Raw genomic sequence first — 22,296 nt, forward strand, 5'->3', positions numbered from 1 at the left:
CAAATTGATTAATGGATAGTGGAACATGCTGCTAAAGAGTTACAATAGTCAAGTCCAAACACTGTTTACTGGATTGAAAACAGCATCAGTTTTTAGGGTTCAAAATTTCCATTGCTTTTCAGGGCAAGTATATTTTGAGTGGGGCATCTACTTTTGAAAAGTATGGGTGTGGTACCTGAGTTTTTGATGTTGACAGAGAAAGGCAAGGGTGAAAGTAAAAGGAGAAACCACCAAGATTGAAAAGGAAGTGGGAAAGGAGAGAGAAGAAGCATCTAACAGATTGGTGGATGAATGGAATAATTTTGTGAGTCTGAATGATTAGGGATACGTATCAAATATCAAGGTGGCCTGTGGATGGGTGTGACTTTCATAGGTTCAGATAAACATTCAATCCAAACCTCCCTCCTTTTTTGCCCTGGGAAACTAACAAACCCCTTCTCAAAGTAGAAAAATGTTTAAGAACCTTTTTCAAAAACTCTCTCAAGAGATAGGTGATCTGTCCACACTAACTAGATGCTGCCAGAACAAAAACATTGACTAGAACCCTTTTTAAAGCTGGGTGTCTAAAACAATTTCAGAATAAAGTCAGTTTCCCAGTGAGAATTTTTTCTGCTTGAGACATCTAATGTGTGTTAGACAGTACAACAGAATGAAAACTGTTTATACAATTCCATTTAAAAATACATTGAATATATTAAGGTTGCATGATTAAGCATTTAAAGCACTGGCCCATTCATTGTATGCATATGCTTTATGGTAGGCTCTTTACCTCTGAGGTCACATTCTGTAATCTCTAGTAAATACAATATCATCTTTTTTTCCTACATTAGATACACATGTAACACCTTGTACCTTTTTTTCTTTATCTGTTTACACAAACTGCTTTGTCAAAATAATCCTGATTAAACTTGAATTTGAGTTTTATAGAAGATCTCTGTGGAATTTATGTAAATAATTTTGTCAGCCCCTTAATCTTGTAATTTTTTTCAGCCATCAGCACAGTTTTCTTTGGCACTGCAGTCGGAGTTGCATCAGGCTCTAAACTCCTAAGCTAATGTACCTGTGCGCACATGCATTTCGTTGTATTTCTTAGGTGTACATCACTTAACCATGAAGCTAACGTAACGGCAAAGTAACATATTCCCAGTATCTTTAGGGTCTTATGGAGTCTTGCTGCTCCTTCCCCCACAATATCTTGGAAATCTAATATTAATTTCCCCATTTTGCTCCCCTCTGATCATTCCAAAACTTAGTCTCTAAAATTGTCTTCCTTGGCAGTTCATCAGGCAATATAACTCCCTCTTCAAGTCACTTCATTAGCTTTCCTTTCCCCACCATATCAAGTTTAATCAGCTCATCTGCCCCTCAAAAGCCCAGCCTAAATCTCAGATGTAGTTTCTTAGGGTACATCTACACTACAGCGGGGAGTCGATTTAAGATACGCAAATTCAGCTACGTGAATAGCGTAGCTGAATTCGACGTATTGCAGCCGACTTACCCCGTTGTGAGGACGGCGGCAAAATCGACTTCTGCCGCTTTTTGTCGGCGGCGCTTACTACCACCTCTGCTGGTGGAGTTAGAGCGCCAATTCGGGGATCGATTGTCGCGTCCCGACGGGACGCGATAAATCGATCCCCGAGAGGTCGATTTCTACCCGCCGATTCAGGCGGGTAGTATAGACCAGACCTTAGTGTGTTCCCTCAGTGGTGTTAGTCTTGGTGTCTGTCATTTTCTCCTCCTACTCCATCTTCATGCCCTCCGATTCATGGAATGACTTTCCAATACCGGCGCCCCTCTTGTGCTGACTGTTATGAGGCGCGTACTCACCCCTGCGCTGCCTCCTGCTGGTTGTCTCGGGAATTAGCTCACCCAGCATCCGGAGCATCCTCTGCAGGCCAGGTGTCCCGCCTGTCGTTGGCCCCCGTGTCCCTCCCGGACTCCAGTGCCCTTGGCTTGGGTGCTGCCCCCCAGGCAGTACCCCACTCTCTCGCTGGGTCTCCCCACCCAGGGGAACCCCCACCGCCTATCCCAATGTCACCTCAGTTGTGGCTACTGCCAGTCACCATCTAGCCCCCGCGCCCTGGGGCAGACTGCGGTCTATCAGCCAATCATCACAGGCACCAAGGGGTTTGGACTGGCTGCCTTTACCCACCCTCAGGTTGCCCCTCTGCAACCCCAATACCTATATGGGCCTAGGACCAGGCCCTACAGCCTGGGGAGTTGCTGGCCTAGGGCTTCCCAGCCTCCAAGGCCTTTCCCCAACCCTGCCTCACTCTAGGTCCCCAAGTGAGCTCCCTGCAGCTAGGCCTGTCTCTCTCTCTCCTGTCAGAGGGAGACTCCTCAGCTTCTGGCTGCCCTGGCCTTCTTATAAGGTTAAATTGCTCAGCTGGGGCATGGCCCCAGCTGCAGCCACTTCCCCAATCAGCTGGGGTTTTGCTCCTTTACTCAGCCCCAGCCCTCTGCAGGGCTTTTCCAACCCCTTCCGGGCTGGAGCAGGTGTTCACCCCGCTACACTGACACACAGCATCCTGGACCCCAATATGTACACTGACACACAGCAAAGACTCCCTTTCTCCATGAGACTCACAAATATAACCCACAATAAAATGACCAATATTGCCTAAGAGGAAAAGAGAGAGAAAATGGGAGAGAGGAGGAAGGGAATAGTTTCAGCATCTTCCTCTGTGTCTGTTGCTTAAACTGTAAGCTGTCTGGGACAATGATTGCCTTTATTTTTCATCTTATACCACTACCAAGCATAAATAATGAAAATAATATTCCATGCATCAGCAGGATCCTCCTCCTTAAATGGTAGCTTGCTTCAATAGTTAGAACAAAGTTTGGCGTCCCCAGAGCCTTAGGTAGCCACTAATCATGAAACTCTCAGTACCCGAACTTATCAACAAACTCCCCACCTAATGGTCTTAATTTATAAATTATTTTCTATAGGATCAATATTCTTCGTGAGCATCTTATTCTTTATAATAATTTCCATGACTATTGTTTTATGCCCATTTGCTGTGGTTTCCAGAAGAAGCACTTTCCCTTCAGTCTCTGTCAATTTCAATGCTCTCTTTTCAGTTTTCTTGTAAGAAGTCATGTCATTAACTCTGACAGAGAATCTAGCCTTTTATTTCAAGCATCCTTCCCTTGGGCTATCCTCTGAGACCTTTGGGGGAACATAATTGTTATCGGAACAAAGGGGATAGAGTTAGGCCCCAAGTGTGGCCCTGAGTCAGCTTTGGTTGAAAAAAGTTGTAACAGGACTGGTTTGATTTTTGGCACATTTAAATTGTACGTGCCACGGTTGAATGGAGCCCAACAAAAAGTTTACTGTTGAAACAAGATACCAGGAGAACAGATCATTAAAAAAGTGCCAAACAGCTGCAAAAGTGCAATTTTGCTGAATGTTGTCTCCCATGAGGCCTTTTCTGATGCCTGAGAAGCTGCTATATTTACATCCTCTACTGATGTTGCCACTAGACATTTTGGGCGATGGGACAAGGCAGCCAGAGTGAATTTTCAAATGCTAAAATGAGGGGGGAAATTAATCCCTCTACCCACAAAAACAGCCTCCACAGACTTCTAATAAATATCATAAAATCACTCGGGGTTGGCCTTCTCAAAGCCAAAATTAATTGGTATATGTTTGTTTTTGTGAACCTGTTAAACTAATCTTATTTATGTAATATTAGGGCCAGACATAAACTAGGGTTGCAGTAATAAAAGGCATACTGTACGTTATCCATTAAACACACATAACTCCAATCTTTTGAGTTTTATTTCCACACTGATTGCTTTTGCCCATATCACACATCAGCCAAACTTCACACTATACATAAAATTCTTAGTCTCTTCAGATTTTTATCTAAGTGCTTTGTTATACTAAAGTTAGGCTCTCATTCTTTTGCAGTCCATTTATTATTCTTTCTTTTGTTCTTTTTATCTCTTTGTATATATTGCCCTTAGGTACATTTTACTACCTACTAATATTCTTTTTAGTTCAGGATTTTCTGAAGGGGGAAACCTAACAGGCAAATGTTAATTTTGATTTTTCTTTTTTCATACTTTAAAAATAAAGGTGTAATATGTGAAGTACTTGGTTCTTGATTTTTCTGACTGCTGTCTTACACGGTACATATTTGAGGCTTATGCTGCCTGTCTGGTCTGTTTATGACACGTTCTTTGATTTGCATTAGCTCATAATAGGTTGCCTATGGTTATTTATTTCCTCCCCTTTCCTTTCTTCTAAATAGGAGATAATTTTATCTCTAGGTGTGTAATTGCTGTACACTCAGGATCAGATTCTCAGCTGGTATAAATGAAATGGAAGTCAGTAGCACTACATTGATTTACAAGCTGAGGATCTGGTCCTTAATGCAATTTGTTTTACATTTGGTATTTATTGGCAGCTTTGGAAACAATGTAAAACTATGAAGGCATTAGATAATATTTTAATCTTTTGTTACCTGCAAATCAAAACACAGAAAGTAAAATTGCAGAAAAAATTAAAGTTCTTATTGGAATGTATTTACTCTCAATAGGTTACATGAACCTAATAATCAGGAAAGGGGTATCCCACTGACAGAGTATTTCCACATGGAATAAATAACTGATTTTCCTTTCCTCATGAAGTATAATAAATACATTAGTACTTTGACAAGAAATCATTTAATAATTTGTGCACTCTGATCTATGTGTTTCCTAAAATATTTTTCCACCAAAGTTTTCAACTTGGTAATACTTTGTGTGACCTTTGATCTAGTTAATTAAATTTAAAGGATATGCTTTAGCCCTCATTTTGTACTTGAATCTTCATGTCTCTTGAACATTGTTGCATAATTTATCAGTGCCAGCTAACAGAATGCCATATATTACTATACTTTATAAAAAAAATCCCCAAAAATTAGTCTTCCAGCTGACAAATTTCTAGCCAATAATATAATGAAAAAGATATTTACAAACATAATGTTGCACTGCACATCTTAGAATTTCTGTTTCTGAATAACAGTGAGCACATAGAGATGATCAGTCATATCACTGAAGGGAGGGAATATATATATATGTATGTATGTGTGTGTGTGTGTGTATATATATATGTGTGTGTGTGTATGTGTATATATATATATATATATTTTTTTTTTGCATGTGCTGTAGAAAGGGGCCTCCTGTGAAAACTCTTGTTCTATTCTAAGGTTGATTGGAGGGGGACAATATGATAATTTTAAAATTATACGTTTGCTCCATAGTTCGTGTTATTTAAAAAATCATATAAGGCTTGAAGTAGTTTGCCTCACTGGCAATTTGTCAGAGTAAGATGCTCAACTTCATAGATCTGTAGCCCAAACCAGAACTATTTGTGAGAAACTCTGTAGTACAAATAGGCTATCCTCAAACTTAATAGTGTTTGAACAGGGTTTAGCTTACCTATTAGGTTAAATAGATTTTTCTTGTTCTTGTTTTTCCGGTGTTTTGTTATGCTCTTAACTAATCCTTACCTTTATCTGTTTTAATTTAAAACAGATAGTGTCACCTTTCAATGTCCATTTTAACATTAAGGAATTGTTAAATTAAGGAAGTGGAAGGATAAGTACTATCTTATCTATCTCCCCACTCACAGTGCCTCCATCGTCATAGTAACTGAGTGCATCACAGACATTAATACATTTATTCTCACAATGCCCCTTTTTACTGATTGGGAATAGAGGCAAAAATAAATTAAGATTAACATATTCAAAGGTACCTAAGTCCCATTTTCAAAAGTAATTTAGGGCCAGGTGTTTAAAAGTACATAGGTATCTAAAGATGCAGATAGGTGCCGAGGTATTTTGAAAAGTCCACAAGGTGCCTAACTCCCTTTGCAATCAATGGGAGTTAGGCACCTAGACACTTTTGAAAATCCCACTAGCCATCTACCTGCATCTTTAAGCATCTAAAGATATTAAACAATCTGGCCTTTAGGCTCTTAAGTTTCATTGAATGTCACATTTTAAAATGGGATTTACGTTCTTCTTAACATTTACCCCAGTCCAGCACCTTAATTGCAAGACCTTCCTTTCTCCATGCTATTCTCTTCAGTACCCTTTTTGTGTCATTAGTTGCAGCCAATTCAGCATGTTGCCTTTCCATTTTCATGAAGCTGACAGGTCTTGAGCAGTAGAGTTGGAACATGGGTATGTTCTCACAGTGATAACTCCTTTTGGCATTATAATATGCTTCTGCCATGTTACTAGCACTATAAGATATATGATTTTAAAAAAATAACTACATCTCTTATGAAATGAAGGCATAGAGGAGGGAAAAGGAAGGGGACTCTGACTACTTACTCTGAATTAACCAAAAAAAGGAATTCATTACCATTTCTGCTCTAAAATTGGCAGCATTATGCAAGTTTCAGCCTTTATTAACTCACATCTTATATTCCAGCTGGCTTTTTTAATGTTTAAAATTAATATTCTTCAGCCCTTAGAATTGCTGTGGCCTCTTTAGCTAAGTCTGCTGCCCCACTGACATTCCTACAATACTCGTCAGTCTGGAAGGGGTTTTAGCTTTTAAAGTGAATGTGTGAAAATGTATGTGTGGGTTGCAAAAATTGCTTCCTCTAATGTTCACGGATCACTATGACTGGCTTTTCTGAATGAAAATCAATGTCTAATATGTATTTTAAAAATCATTCTTACTTGTAATGAAAGATGATTTGTTACTTGTTTCAGATGTTCTATTCCCAGTTTGCATGTCACGCTATTACCGGTGTATTCAAAAAACAGAAGGGCTCACTAAAATGTGGTTCCCACAGACATGTCTGAATGTCAAATTTAGTGCTATAAAAATATATCCGGAAGGCTACAAAAGTATCTGTACTTGTCACTGTTGTATCTGTTTTTTAAAATCTGGCATGCTGGTGGAAGCGGGGGGCTGTGAAGCTCTGTTTCTGGAAGATACCTGATCTCCAATTCTGTTAACAACACTGTTGATCGGTGAATAAACCTTATTTCTAGAGTGATTGCAGATGTTATATCTGTAGTATACAAATAAGGATAAAAACAAAAAATGTTAAATTCCAATAGAAATGAGTGAAATCACTGTTTGACCAACTTTAAAATGAGCAAATAGGAAAGATTTCTCCCTCTCCCACCAATGATTCAAATAAGGGAAGCTTAGTTACTGTAGGAAGCAATGCTGGTGTCTCTCCATGTGATTTTCTTTGTGTTGACTCAACAATAAATCAGTGTCTTGATTGATGCTAAGCACATTTTACTGCTGGGGGTGCTGTCTTCCAGATTAGATTTACAACTGAAGTTCTGGATATTTGTTATTGAAGATCTCCTGGTACCTTTTGGAGGCGTAGAGGATGTTGACCCCCTATGTCCTGGCTGATTTCAAATCTAGGTTGGCCTGTCAAAATTCCTCTGGGAGTTTAAACCTCCTTAAGGTTGCATAAATGTTTCCATTCCAGCTACTTGTTTTGTTAATAACTTTGTGGAACTTCTGCCTTTCAGTCTGGGTGTTGTTTTTTCCCCCCTGAAAGTTTGAGCATAAGAAGAGTTAAGAGGAAAATACACTATCCCTATGATTTAAAAAATAAATAAGTCTTTCCAACCTTTTAAAACTGAAACAGCTGGGGTTAGAAAGTTCATGGTTGATAGGGAAATGGTGAAATGGGGTGCACAGCACCTTTTCAGTAGGGGCTTCAATAACACCTTGATTCTACAACTTCTTATACATGGGCAGAGCCCTATTCTCACTAATGGGACTGCATTGGCACAAAGGTGCACCTGCACATGCGAGCTAGCAGGATCAGGTCCTCAGCTCAAAGGGTGGGCAGGTAAGAAAAGTCAGTCTCCACATTTTAATTTTAGCTGTGACCTTAAATATGTACTTTAGATATGCATGCTTGCAAGTCACATATTGGTAATAGCCCTAAATAGTTACAGAAATGGAGTTTTATTTCAAAGAAAAGACAGCAAATGCCAGAGTCCAAATTGCACCTGCAGCCTAAACCCTGTTCCCTTCTGTGTATTCATCTATAAGTTACACAACAGCATACAATTTCTCAGATAATAGAACAGGGCAAGATTTTTTCTCTACATCTTGAGATACACATGTTTAGCATCTTGAAATATATTTTCAATTTGATATACTTACCCTCATTGTCATTATCGTAAAAGTTGAGAATATAATATATTGAAGGACTCTATCTTAATACTTCTATAGAAGGGGTCAGAGTTAAGATGGGCTTGTAACCTCAGCCTTGATATTTCCTGATTTATGAGTGCTCAGTCACAGGCCCTGTTGCATCAAGGTATTTCAGCACATGCCTAACTTTAAGCCCATGAGCAGTCTCACTGAGGTGAAGCATCATAGTGTTTTGTATGGAACATGCTATTCTTTGTTTTGTTCTAAACCGTTGTGTAATATTTTTTGTAAATGGCTGCCACATTCTACTCAAGACACGGATGCATTTGGTAGGTATGAACATAGGTAAGCCCTTACACTGGCTTGGATATCTTTCCTGGATTGGGGCCATAATGTGTAAAGCACTTTGGGATTCTTCTTACCAAGAAAAGCTACCATATATGTGATTTAAGTAATTTATTAGTATTATTTGTCAGTATTCACACCTGGTGTAATACATTTGACTTCAGCCCTGTTACTTTAATTTTATTTTCACAAACAGTAGAAAATGTATAAAACAAAGAAAAACTTTAAAAGATCTTGGGAGTTTCCTTTAGTGCTAATGAATTTATTTTAGCCTACACTAAGTATTACATTCAGAAGGCAAATTTCATATTAGCCTTAAAGCTGTTCTTACATTAGAAAACTCACTACAGGTCACTTTAGAAGAGAAAACTGTAACCTATAAAATGTGATTAATCTGTTGTAAAGAAGAGCAATAATCCCAACAGTGTTATACTATTTAGGGTAGATATAAAGTTACTAGGACTGCCAAATCATTTTATATTCTCTTTTGCTGTTAACTTTATTATCAGTCTGATCAATATTACACAGCTGGAACATTCTTCCATATACACAAAGCACAATTATATTTTCCCAGCTATATTGTAAAGAGGTTATTTACTTTAAGAGGTCTGGAAGTTTACTTGATTTCTTTTGTTGCATGACAAATTACATCTGTGTTCTTTTTAATGTGAGTTGAGAGAGTGAGTGTCTCAGTTCAATTTGAAAATGTGCATTTTTACCTCAAACTGTGTTTGAGGTAACTTCCCTGCAGATAGAAATTGACCTTACACTGAAACTTGTATTTAAGTACAGTGAAAAACAGTGTCAGCTGTTGAATGCAGTAATCCGTATTTGAAAATATCTCCTAATTTAAGTGCAGGGTTGTGTGCTTTCTGTAATGCTGTCAGCCGTTTACAATATTGGTAGGGTTACATAAACCTTTGCTATGTCTTTTAATTGTTAAATACTGCTGCTTAACTTTAGAAAATCTTCCAACCTTTGTTTTCTTTATTAATAAAAGTTAGCTAGTGTGATTCTATTAATGAATTTGGCTGTATGCAAGCTGGCATTTATGTAAGGTCCACGTGGTATTGATTATTTATTTTACTTTTTAAAGGCTCTGATTATAAGTTTTATGGATGTCTACCAACTCGCAAGCTCCAGAGTTGCTACACTTGAGAGAGAAATAGCATCTCATCGACATCACATTGCAGCCCTGAAATCAGAACTCCAAACGGCTTGTCTTCGTGAAAATGAAAGCTTACAATCAGTAAGTCTGCTTTTCATATTTTAATTTGATTTTATAATTTGGATATTCAGATTACTAGGCTGTATCTACTCACATATTGTGTAGTTCTGATAGGAATGTGTGATCATATTTCTTCAATATAGCTAATTTCATATCACAGTTTAGTACAGTAATACAAAATTCCCAGTACAAAAATGCTATTGTGATGCTTGATACGTGGCTAAAGGGAGGGTGGTGGATGAAAAGCAATGAGAGGATTAATTTTACTACAATATCTCATATAAAGATTTGTTCATTGTTGCCAAAGCTAAAAACACAGCATCATGGCTTCTTTGTCTTTGGCAATGCAGCTGACAGTTGGATTTTGGACCTGAAGCATGCAACTGTCTATAGATGCAGCATGTCCTATTAAGCCAGAATGTTGTTAATTATGCGTATAACCAAAATGGTAATTAGAACATGTGATTATTCTCCGTAGGCAACTATACTTATTCATAATACATGTCTAGTGAAAGAGAAATATTATGTTTAATCATCTATAAAGTTAAAATCCTATTTCAAGAATCATTTGATGTCTAAAATATTGTTGTCCACGACAAAATTTGGGTTAACTTAAGGCTAATAAGGTGATTCTCCAGATCTGAGAACTGTCTTTAGGGGGATTATTGAATGCAGATATATTTGTGTCACACAGGCATCAGGCAGACATATAAACTGTCACAAATATGTAGCTAAATATGTCTTCAGTGAGATTGTGTAGGTAAGTTACATATAATTAATACATTTTTCCAATTCTTTCTTCCTTTTTCCTTATTGTATAAAGGGATGAGTGTTTTTTTGTCTTGGGTTTTTTCTTTCTCTCCTTTCACTCTGGATAAAGCAAAGGACAGTAAGGAAAACAAAGGTAATATTTTACATTGAGTGTCAAGTAGGAAGAGTGGAATTGCTAAAACAAACCATGTAAACATATCAGCAAAGCATTATTCAGGGATTGTTCTTGTGACTTTGGTTGCCTCCATAAGAGCTTGCATTAATTTCTCATTGACTCATTTCTACATTGGATCAGCACAGAGGGAGATATTTCCCTCAGTGCTGAACTTAAACTTTAAGATCTTTGGATGAAAGGTTGAATGTGTGATCTAATGATATCATATAAGTGCAAAGCTTTGCTGATACATTTGTGACTCTAGACAACCTAAGAGGCCTATTGAAATTGTTTCTTTTCTTTTCCAACCAATTTTCCTTTATCTTTTGGGTACTACTAGGTTTACATGTGTACTGCTGAGCTGCTTCAGTCTTACTAGGTTGCTCTTTTGTCTTTTTATTGTTGAGGGTTTCAATCAAGATGACCACTTGTGTAGCTAAGAGTGGGAAGCCTGCCAAGATTACTGCAGTGAGGTTTGCTTGCCTTTGGATATAGAGAGTTTTTAGTTAAGATTATGTTATTACAGTTTTTGAAGCGCTATTCTATGGTTTGAAATGGCACTATAAAAAGCTATGATGCCTGTGATTAAACTTAACACTTATTGTAAATTATATAATTCTATATACATCATCAATGCAAAAACTATGTTGTTGTTGTTTGTTATTTGTACGGCAGTGGCATCTGTGGGCTCCAATCACAGATCAGGACCTTATTATGCTAGGTGCTACACAAACAAAAAAGACAACCCCTTTCCCCAGGAGTTTTCAGTCTACTGACAGCCTAAGTATAAGTATTAATGTAAAATTATGGTTTAGAATTTAAACATAACAAAGACAGGAGATTCAAAGTTATTTTTCTAAAACACCTTAACTCAACTCACTTGTTTGTATGTAGTATTTTGTTATGTTTGTATATTTTGTAAGCTCTATACATTAATATATGCAGTGATTTCAGATAGCCTGAATTTTAACAAATGTAGCAGTCATAAATTTGACCTTTCAGACTGTTCTGTGTTATAAATTCTCAACCTTAACACTCCAATAATCTAAATTGTTTGGGATGTTTTTGCATTTAATTTCCTTTCTTAGATTTTAATAAAAAGGGAGTGTGATTGCTTGCTGAAATAGATATATGGATAGATAGTACCTGGTCCCTTTCCCCTGACATCTCAAAGGTAAGGAGGGGTAGGTCCAGTAGCCTATTCTTAGGCTAGCTGCTTTGGCCCTGTATTTCAGATTTCATACATACTGTATAGCACAAAACCACTCTAATTCACAAAGCCTTGGAGCACACAATAGTGGAATTGAATGTGTGATCTAATGATATCACATTTAGCCTCCACCCCCTTCCCAAAACCTTAAGATAGGAGGGCTTTATCCAGCGAGATTATCCAGTGCATTTACCCAGAACAACTGGTCAAGCTCAATTAGTTTACACAGTTTTTCAGGGTGCAGAGCTTTCGTATGTGCTTGTCATGTACATGTCAATCTGGAACACCAAATCATAGTTTATTGCTAAAAATAATTGTCTGGGAAGTACACATTCTGTGTATGTCTAGTAATTACTTAAAACGGTAATTACTAAATCAGATTTCTGTTCTCCATTCTTCTTTCTACCATCCCCTGAGTTGTTCAAAACTGATGTTGGTTTTAACGTCATCCTATTTTTGGTATTTTTCTTCTTTTGCTTACCACCCTCTGGCTGTCTCTTTCACCTGTGGTGTACCTCTGTTCGCACCTCCAGTTCCATTCTCTCACAGACATTTTCCATTGTAACTTAGGTTGATCCTTTTTCTTCCACACTGTTTTCTCACATGCTTAAGCAATGTTACTTCTTTGATAGACTTCTTCTAAAACCTGCTACCCAGGCCCTATCTTCCCCTCTCTCTCTGCCCTAGATTTTGCTGACTACTGCAAAAACAAAACTGACACCTTATGGCAAGATCCGTTTATTCTCACTTTTTCCTTTTCTTCTCATTTTTCAACTTAGTCTCTGAATCAACATCTCCATTTTCCTCTCCGCTTCCAGCCCTACTTCTTTTCCTCTTGGCAATGGGACACATGGTTATCCTACTTATTTAGTTATATCCAGAGATTGTTTTGTTCATTCACATTCATACCGGGTGGAATGTGATCGAGGTAGATAAGAGTCAGCTATCAATATTTGTTTTGTGGGGGATAATGAGAGAGGAGTCAATTATTTGGCAAGGGGTGGGAGCAGGGAACATCAGTGGCAGAATGGTTCACAGACCTAACAAAAAGTACAAAGTCTGGCCCTGTCTACTAGTCCCTAAAGTATCTTAATCCTTTTTTCCCCTTTTTTTCTCCCTCTGTACTGTCTCCCAGGGTGATCTCATTTCCTCCCATGGTTTTTATCTCTCACGTCTATGTTGATGATTCACAAATATATTTCTCAGTCCCTGGCCATTTTACCTTTGTGCAGCCCTGCATCTCTGCCTTTCTCTAATGTATTTTTCATTCTTGCAACCACTCAGTATGGCTAAAACAGTGCTTATTATTTTTCCATCTAGAGTCTCTTCTTGTACCTTTTTCTGGGATCCTTACTTCCACTGTTCTGATGGTCTCCTGTGCTTGCAAGCTTGATTTAATTTTTGAGTCCTCTCTGTCCATCTCCCATCTTATCTATGCTCTCTCCAACTTCTGCTGCACCTTCCTTTATCAACTTTTTTTCATGCCCTCCATCTCTGGTACCAAAACATTGTGAAATAGTATTGTAATAGTATAGTAACTACTGTCGTTTCCAAGATGTAGGCCTCCCCTTCTGTTTTCCCCCACCCAAAATGTATCTGTCAAGACCCTGTTCCTTTTTTCAGCACTCAAACCAGATTGTTACACCTGCTGGAATCACTTAGCTGTTGTAAATGGTTGTAGCTCCATTTAAGTCAGCAAAGCTACATTGACTTAGCCATCTTTGGATTTGGCCATCAGATTTTAATAGATCCATTTACTTTTAAGAACAGAAGAGACCACTATGCTCATCTAGTCCATCCTTCTGCATAATACAGGCGAGAAAATTTCACCCAGTTATTTCTGCTATGAACATCTTCCAAGGACTGCACGCCACATTCCTGCCACAGTCTTCTCCATGAAGTTCAAAGTTCAATATCTCATATACAAAGTTTTCCATAATTCTTCCCTGTCTTCTGCCCTTATGTCATCTTATACCTCACCCACTCCCTTTAAGAAAGTTTTAGTGCCTCCGAAAATATGTGCTTTATAATGAAAGTATCCTGATCAATGATAACTACTGTAATGCACATTGGAAAACATAATCCCAACTATACATATAAAATGATGGGGTCTAAATTAGCTGTTACCACTCAAAAAAGAGATCTTGGAGTCATTGTGGATAGTTCTCTGAAAACACCCACTTAATGTGCAGCGGCAGTCAAAAAAGCAAACCGAATGTTGGGCATCATTAAGAAAGGGATAGATAAGAAGACAGAAAATATCATGTTGCCGCTATATAAATCCACGGTACACCCACATCTTGAATACTGTGTGCAGATATGGTCCAAAATCCAAAAAGATCTATTGGAATTGGAAAAGGTTCAGAAAAGGGCAACAAAAACGATTAGGGGTATGGAATGGCTTCTGTATGAGGAGCGATTAATAAGACTGGGACTTTTCAGCTTGGAAAAGAGACGACTAAGGGGGGATATGATTGAGGTGTAAAAAACCACGACTGGTATGGAGATAGTAAATAAGGGTTATTTACTCCTTCTCATAACAAAAGAACTAGGGGTCACCAAATGAAATTAATAGGCAGCAGGTTTAAAACAAAGAAAAGGGAGTATTTTCTTCTCACAACGCACAGTCAACCTGTGGAACTCTGCCCAAGGATATTGTGAAGGCCAAGACTATAACAGGGTTCAAAAAAGAAATAGATAAATTCATGGAGGATAGGTCCATCAATGGCTATTAGCCAGGATGGACAGGGATGGTGTCTCTAGCCTCTGTTTGCCAGAAGCTGGGAATGAGTGACAGGGAATGGATCACTTGATGATAATTACCTGCTCTGTTCATTCCCATTCAATCCACCTGGCATTGGCCTCTATCGGAAGACAGGATACTGGGCTAGATGGACCTTTGGTCTGATCCAGTATGGCCATTCTTATGTTTTTAGTGTTCTTATAACTGTATAACATAATTTGTGACTCTGTAATGGTTTATATATTAAGACCCTGACTGAGGCATACAACTGGAAAAGGTATAATTTAAAATGTATTTATACGCATTATACTCATTACTTGCTTATTTCTAGTTCAGCAGTGTCTAGCTGTAATAGCAGAGTTTGGACTTTGCTTCAAGGTTGCCCATTAAATGAATTCTTGTCAGTTACTTTAACAGTAGAGGGCTATGTTTCTTTGATCCATTTTACTCGTCCTTCAATCACATTAGCTTACTACAGTACTTGCACTTTCATTCTGAGTTACAGTTAACTGTAGGCTTTGAATTGAGAGCTTTTGAGTGCTGTACAGTACAGTAGTGCCGTCATAAGCAAGTACTTTTTGGGTGCTTTGGGCAGGAGCAACCATAGCTTTGGGCAACACATGGCACCATAGATGCCCGTGGCCAGCATGTGAATCCATGGTACATATACTGCCAAATGAAAGTCTCTTGTGAGTCCATTACTGCAGTGAGCTGTTCTAGCGACATGGCATTTTCCACTGTGCTTTCAAACACATTCTACAAAGTGACAAAAAGCAATTTAGAGCAAAGTTTGTGTTACCTGTAAAGGATGGTATGTTTATTCATATGGTGTCAGTTCTCCAGAGCCTCCGACCTTCATAGCTTCCAGCCTTGTGCTTTTTGCACTGATGTCAGCATCCCGTGTTTTGTAGAAGTGTTGAATATTTGAAAAATTTTAATAGTGATGACAGAAATGGGGAGCCACAGTTGTGCTGGGCCAGGTGATTGAGTGTTTCTCTGAACCTGAATGTGCTCACTGCACTCTGTGGCTTGCTCTGTTCTGCTGCATGGTTCAGGACAGGGCAAGTCAGTAGAGGGGATGAGATGGACACCTAGTACAGCACCACAGTGCATCTACCTGCCTGGGGGCAGAAGCATTGAGTAGATGGCAGTGGTTATCCCTACTCCTCCTCCATCCCGTTAGAGTCCAAATTACAGGGGAAAGGGAAGGAGACAAAAAGAGAGAATAACGGAAAGAGAAGGACCTCATGGGTGCAAAGGAAATGGAAATTTGGTGGGGATAAAAGGTGAGGCGTAGTTTATACTCAGTTTATCAGAGAGAAGGTTGAGAGATGACTTGACACATGGAAAAGACACTCAATAGTGTAGAAAATTTTCAGCCTTGCTGACAAAGGTATAACAACCTCCAGTGGCTGGAATATGAAATTAGACAAATTTAGCCTTGAAATAAAATACAGTTTTCTTGCTGTGAGGGTAATTAAACATTAGAACAGCTTGCCAAGGGAAGGAGGTGGACTCACCATCACTTGAAGTCTTTAAGACAAGATTAGATATCATTTTAAAAGATATGCTTTAATCCAGCTTCAGGAAGACATGCTGCAGTCTATGGGGGTGGAATGGGGCTGGTGATCATGATGGTTCCTTCTGGCCTTGGAGTTTGAGTCTGTGGGTCCTTCTGTTCTTCCCCTTAATTCATGGGCATAGGGGGAATGGGATTCCCTGCATAGCCCTCAACAGGCACATAACATGTGCAGCTTTGCAGTGAGATAATTACTAGAATCAAACCTCATGCTTCAGCTGGTTGCCTACAGGGGTCAGGAAGGATTTTTTCCCTAATGCACAATTGACTAGATGTATTCAGTGGAGTGGGAGGTGTTTTGCCTTCCTCTGAAGAATCATAGATTGGCCAGACTTGAAGATGGTACACTGGATAAGATGGACCAGTGCTGTGAAGGGTACAGAGAATCCTTTTTTTAGATGCCTGGTTGGTGAGACTTGCTGCTCAGAGACATACTGATTGGGGTTGGGAGAAGGAATTTCCCCCCAAGTCAGAGTGGCAAGAACTTTGGGCTGTTTTTGCTTTCGTCTGTAGCATGGGGCATTGTTCACCTGCTGAGATCATCTGGGTATAGCTCACCTAATCAATGACATTGCAAGAGCCTTGGTGTCACCTTAGTCTCTCCTGATCTCTGCCTGTGGCACACAGTTTAGTTTCCTGATGACTGAAATGTTTTTGTCTAACTAAATTATTTGAACTTAATATGTGAGTATCTAGGTGAAATTTAATGGCCTGTGATATACAGGTGGTCACACTTGGTGATCTGATGGTCCCTTCTGGTCTTGAACTCTTTGAAACTGAAGAATGTCGGAGGAAGGAGAGAGGAGCGTGACCCTCAGGAGAGGAGAGAGACAGATGAAGACTGGAGGAGGGAGTGGGGATTTCATCTTGTCCTTGAAAACAATAAGAGCTGTTGTTTTTGGATGTTTATGCTAACTGATGTTGAAACCCAAATCACTTAGGGTTCCCCCAACTTGCTGTTATTGTGGTTCTGTGTTATCTATACTTTTTTTTTTTTTTTGCACTGTTTGGGTGGTGGTGTTTGTTAAGTTTTTGCAAAGATGGGTCAACATTATGAAACATCACATGATGCAATATGCAGGGCAGAGAATACAGGAGTTAGAGGGGTTTTGATTAAGCAGGAGACGCAAGTTTGAAGAACAGTCTTGTCTGACAGCTATCTGTTTTTAAGACTCTGATAAACGATGCTTACTTTAAAAAATAAGCTAAATTTCAATATAATATTCACTCAGTCTTTCCATTTGGTGGATCAGCAGCCAGTCCCCAGACCCAAAACCTTCCTTAAAAATTTTCAAAATATTGTATAATGAAAATATCATGTAACCTCAGAACAACCACTTTCTTTACAGTCCAATCTAGCTGCTTAAGGGCAGAGTGTATGTGTGTTTGTCTCTCTTGTTCTCTCCTTCACCCTCACCTCACCTGAACCAGTCAGTGTATCAGGATTATGGGACCTGTAGCTGCCAGTGCATGAATAGACTTTGTCTTACACTGCTGAATCATAATCATTTTTATTGTTCCCCCACCCCTCCTTATTTGGCCTTTTGATTTTGTATGTATGGAAGAAAGGCAGCCCATCTGTTTTAAAAGTGCTGGCGGAATATGTCCCTTCTTGGTGGGCATGACTGCCATATCCTGTCCCTTGGAATGTACCTTGACTGACATATCAGAGAGAATTCTTCTCAGGTGTCATTAGGCGCACACAGGTCGTGGCTGGAGCATCTGAAAACTCTTCTTGCCTTTTCCACTACTTCACATTAGTCTGATTCAAAGTTGATTTAGGTAGCATTGAAGGCTTTGGCACTGGGGGGGTCAGGTGTTGAGATGCATTAGTTTCTAAGTACAATGGTTTGTAAAAATGCATTGAAACTTAATATTATCATTGGTACCTTATTCTTGCAGTGCATTTTGGGCACTAGTCCAGGAGTAAATATACTATTTCATTCCCTGCTATTAATGATCATTATATTGTTCTTTATAGTAGAGTATAGAAGAATATTTTTAAAGTAATAGAAAAAGAAAAGAATCTGATGAGCCCACAAGGGTTCCACATTATTTGGGTATGCTGTATACATGCAGGACTAAATATCAGTATGGGCAGGATTAAATAATACTTTGAAAAGAAATTATATCTAAAAAACAGAGCTCCATTCAAAAAGTGATGTTTTACTGAAATACTTGCATTTTGTAGGTAATTATAAGGAATTGGCCATCAGTTTAGTGCCTTACAACACACACCTGAGGTATGCAGGCATCTTAATCTAAACGCACATCTTGTCATGTAGTGTTGCTTATATAAGTAATAGTCATAACCAAACAGTATAAATCATGTCATTTAAACTGTTTGGTTATTATATAGCACTAAGAAGAAGTATAATAATATGAAACCAGTATTATAAATCACATAACATGACTTGGGGCAAGGTGTTCAAAAAAGTTTGAGTAATCCAACCACATATATTTGCCTTTTTGTAAAGAACACTTCCTTTTCTATGGAAAGCTTTTTTGATATTCAATATGCTAGGTATGTGAACTTTTAACTTGTCAAACTATTTTAACATATTTGAAAATTATAGTAATTTAATTATAATGTTGCCTATAAGGCAAAAGGTTCAGTTAATAGAATCCATATGTAATTAAAATGCAGAACTAAATATAATCAGACCCGAGTGACTATTGCCTTCATATTGATAGTTTTACAATGGCCTCTGGGGTTGAAAGTTTATGTTAAAGTTACCAAATGCAGCAGAGCCGCAGAAAGTGAACAAGACGACAGTTTATCCATTTTAAATTCAACAACATAGTTAAGTGATAGGCATACAATAACAAGTCTCTGGATCCTCAGAGTTTTAGGAATAGCTCCCATTGGCAGGTGGTAGACGCAGGAGACGTGTGTGCTAGTTGAAGATCTGCACTCAGCAGCAGCACTGTTATATGAACACCCTGAGATGAAGGGTCCTGCTGTGAGCTAGTGATGGCTTTTTTAAAAAAAAGATAATATGGTAACTTAATTTGTATGAATTCATGTTTGAATCATCTGAAAGTTATAGACACAACACTATGTACCAAGCCACAAAAAAAGTTAAAAAAAATTTCCTGAACTTAAAAAAAAAAAAAATTATTTTCTCTGGACAGTTTTAAGAGTCGACATCCTGTGTTAGAGTTCTCTAATCATCACCAGCACAATTTACAATCAGAACACACAGAGAGCCAGTTCAGACCAGCTCATCTGTTGACTTTGGCAGAGGCCCTTAATCTCACTGTGTGCAGCTGCCACTGGAGAGATGGGGACTCGGCAGAGAGCCGAAGGAGGGTGGGATACAAGGTTGGTCAAGGCATGAACACATAGGCCTGCTTCATTTCAACAGTCATACACTGCCTTTTTTTATAGTCTTTTCATTTTACTGCTTTTTTTTAACCTGAAATTAAATGAGGACCTCTCATGAGCCACTGCGCTCCAGGCACAAGAAATTGTAATGTCTGGCTTCCAGAAACTGTCCCGTCAAAATGTGCTTCTGATTAGGTGGCTTAATTACAGCTGTGAAAACAATGTTGATTTAGGCCTCAAGATTCCAGTGCATGTCACCCGTTATTAGCTAGCCTTGGACTGAAGCCACCATTTTAAAACTCTGTACCACTAAAGTCACACACTGCCTGACAACTTTTTATTTAGGCAGAAAGGTTGCCAGAAGCAACACATTTTATGCAAAATATTTTTCATTGTGCAAATTTCCAATGTGACACTCTTGATAGACACAAAGTGGATAGTTACAATTGAGCTTCACCAAGTCCAAAGCCCAAACTTTTTCAGGAAAACTGTTTAAAATAGTTTTTATAAAGTTTGAGTGACATAATGCTTAATTTTAATTCCTTTAATTCAGTTTTATTCCAAATCCAGCATGTTGGTTTAACCACCCAATTTTATTGCATCTAAATTTTCCTGACAGTTTCATTTGCTGTCGGGAAATAAAATTGCCATTTTTGCAACATGGGAAATAATGGCTAGCTTCAAAACCAATATGTTTGAAACTTCCTTTGCCTGAAGCAGGTTAAGGCACACACTCAATTTACTTTAGGGGGAAAAAGCTCATTAAATAGTTTTTAATATTTTAATATAATTTAAGTAACCACTTTCACAGTGGGAAAGCTTATTAGGCCCATGTATTTACATCTGTAGAGAAGTAAATGTTTGGATAATTAGATGGTTTCCAATATTTCCATTTTTCAATACAGTTGCACAGTTAATGCTATGAATATTGTAAATGAACATGATGCATTCATTGCATTTAAATGTTGTATTTCCAATGGCAATAGTTTGTTTTGAATCACTTCCACTTTTTTCTTAAGTAATTAAAATGTTCCTTGTTTTGTCTGAGTTTAAAAATTTCCTTATTGAAATGAACTGGCTAGTATGTGTGTATGCTCGCTCAAGGCAGACCTGTGCTTTTGGAACAGTAGGATCTAAATTCTAATCCTACTGTTGTCATGAAATTCAAAACTTGCATGCTGTGTTGCTTAATGGAAACCATGACTTTCCTCAATGGTCACAGGTTTGTTCCAATATTAAACACAAAACAAATCTTTCAAACTATTGGCTGAGCTGCAAAAAGGGAGGATTATGTTTTCAGGAAGCTAATCTGTCTCGTCCCTTTTTTGTTAATATTTTGCATTTCTCTGGCAGTAATTATTAGAGGGAAGTTTTTCTATGGAAGTATATGAATGGAGAGCTCAAAAACAAAGGTTCTCAACTTTCCTTTAAATTGAGAAATCTGATTCCAAGATCAGAGATCAGATACGCATTGATGCTCAAAATGTCTCTCTTCCTTCTGTCTTAAATGCTCAGGACAATACAACAGTGGTATATCCAAGAGTAATTAATAGGAAACTACAGCTTGGAGAGAGAACTGATTTGGATGAGGGGACATGTCCAAAGTGTAGATTCAGTTTTGCCCCTTTTGGGAAAAATGTATCCATACTGTACAGTGCATTAATAGAGGAAAAGCAAGTAAATGCATACACTACATGTTGTCCATCTACCAGAGGAGAATATAATCTAACCCTTTTCTGTGAAAAATGGCACTTGGCATTACTGAAGTTTAACGTTAAGGAAGGGCTCACAGTCATGCTGAGAGCACCTTCACATTATAAAGAAGTAGTTTTATGTTGTCCTCCTCATCAGACATATTTGTGATAATTTTACAAAATACAATTCCTGAATAATGTACGCTTAGTTTTATTCACCAACCACAGCACAGCAGCATACATTTGCTTTCTGTCCCCAATATTCTTTGCTTCCTCTTTGCCCCTCATCCCATTCCTCTTAAAGCTACAGTGTCCATCACATCAGAATAGAAAGAATTTTTGTATATAACTAACAATACTGCCAACACTGTGGTAGGAATAAAAGCACTGTGAGTGCTTGACTGTTATTTTGAGAACTGGATATTATAGACCAGGACACTTAACCCCCAAGTTAAAAAAAAATTTTTTTTTTTACAAAAGAACTGAGCCGGGGACATAATTTTACTGGTTTTACAGAAGAAAGGGAATATTCTGTACAAAGGAAGCCAAATTCACTTCTTTCCAGACTTAGGGACTTTTATTCAGGCCAGGAGGTGCTTCCTCCTTCCTTTTGAAGAAGTTGTTTCAAGATAGAGGCCTAGAAGCATCTATTATTCCCTGCTAAACTGTGGGTTAAATATAAAGGGAAAGTATGTTTGTTCTGGGGCTATGAATCAGCCAAGACATTTTTGGAGGGGATTAAAGAATAGCTGAGCCTGAATTACTCTGGCTCAGAGACTTAGATGGCACCTGAATTGAGGGACTCCAAACTGTCATTCTTACTGTTGTTCATTTGACATATTTAAGTAAGATTGTGTACAGTATACTGTTGAGAATCATGATTTTCTTGTTTCTGCATTTGTTTTGTTTTCTGTTTCTGGGTATTTCTGGTTACGAATAAAAATATGGTAGCATTTATAATGATAAAATTCAGTAGTGATCATCCTTCATTAGTATATACAGTAAGATGTTTTGCATGTGCTTTTTTTACCCAGTGGTTAAAGCAGATCAAAATAAAAGTGCTTTTGGTGGCTTTCATCATGTTTCTCAGTATTGCTTTGTGATGCCA

The 22,296-nt window shown here is 38.2% G+C and overlaps 1 protein-coding gene across 2 annotated transcripts in view; it reads left to right on the top strand.

Moving 5' to 3' along the window:
* CCDC171 (coiled-coil domain containing 171) overlaps nucleotides 1–22,296 on the top strand; it is a 214,721-nt gene that overhangs the window by 173,078 nt on the left and 19,347 nt on the right. For both annotated transcript variants that reach the window (XM_054032983.1, XM_054032984.1), the window contains one exon: nucleotides 9,578–9,730. In XM_054032983.1, coding sequence (XP_053888958.1) covers nucleotides 9,578–9,730 — 153 coding nt within the window. The remainder of the gene's footprint in view (nucleotides 1–9,577; nucleotides 9,731–22,296) is intronic.

This window comes from Malaclemys terrapin, chromosome 6 (assembly GCF_027887155.1).
Source record: "Malaclemys terrapin pileata isolate rMalTer1 chromosome 6, rMalTer1.hap1, whole genome shotgun sequence".
NCBI lineage: Eukaryota > Metazoa > Chordata > Testudines > Emydidae > Malaclemys > Malaclemys terrapin.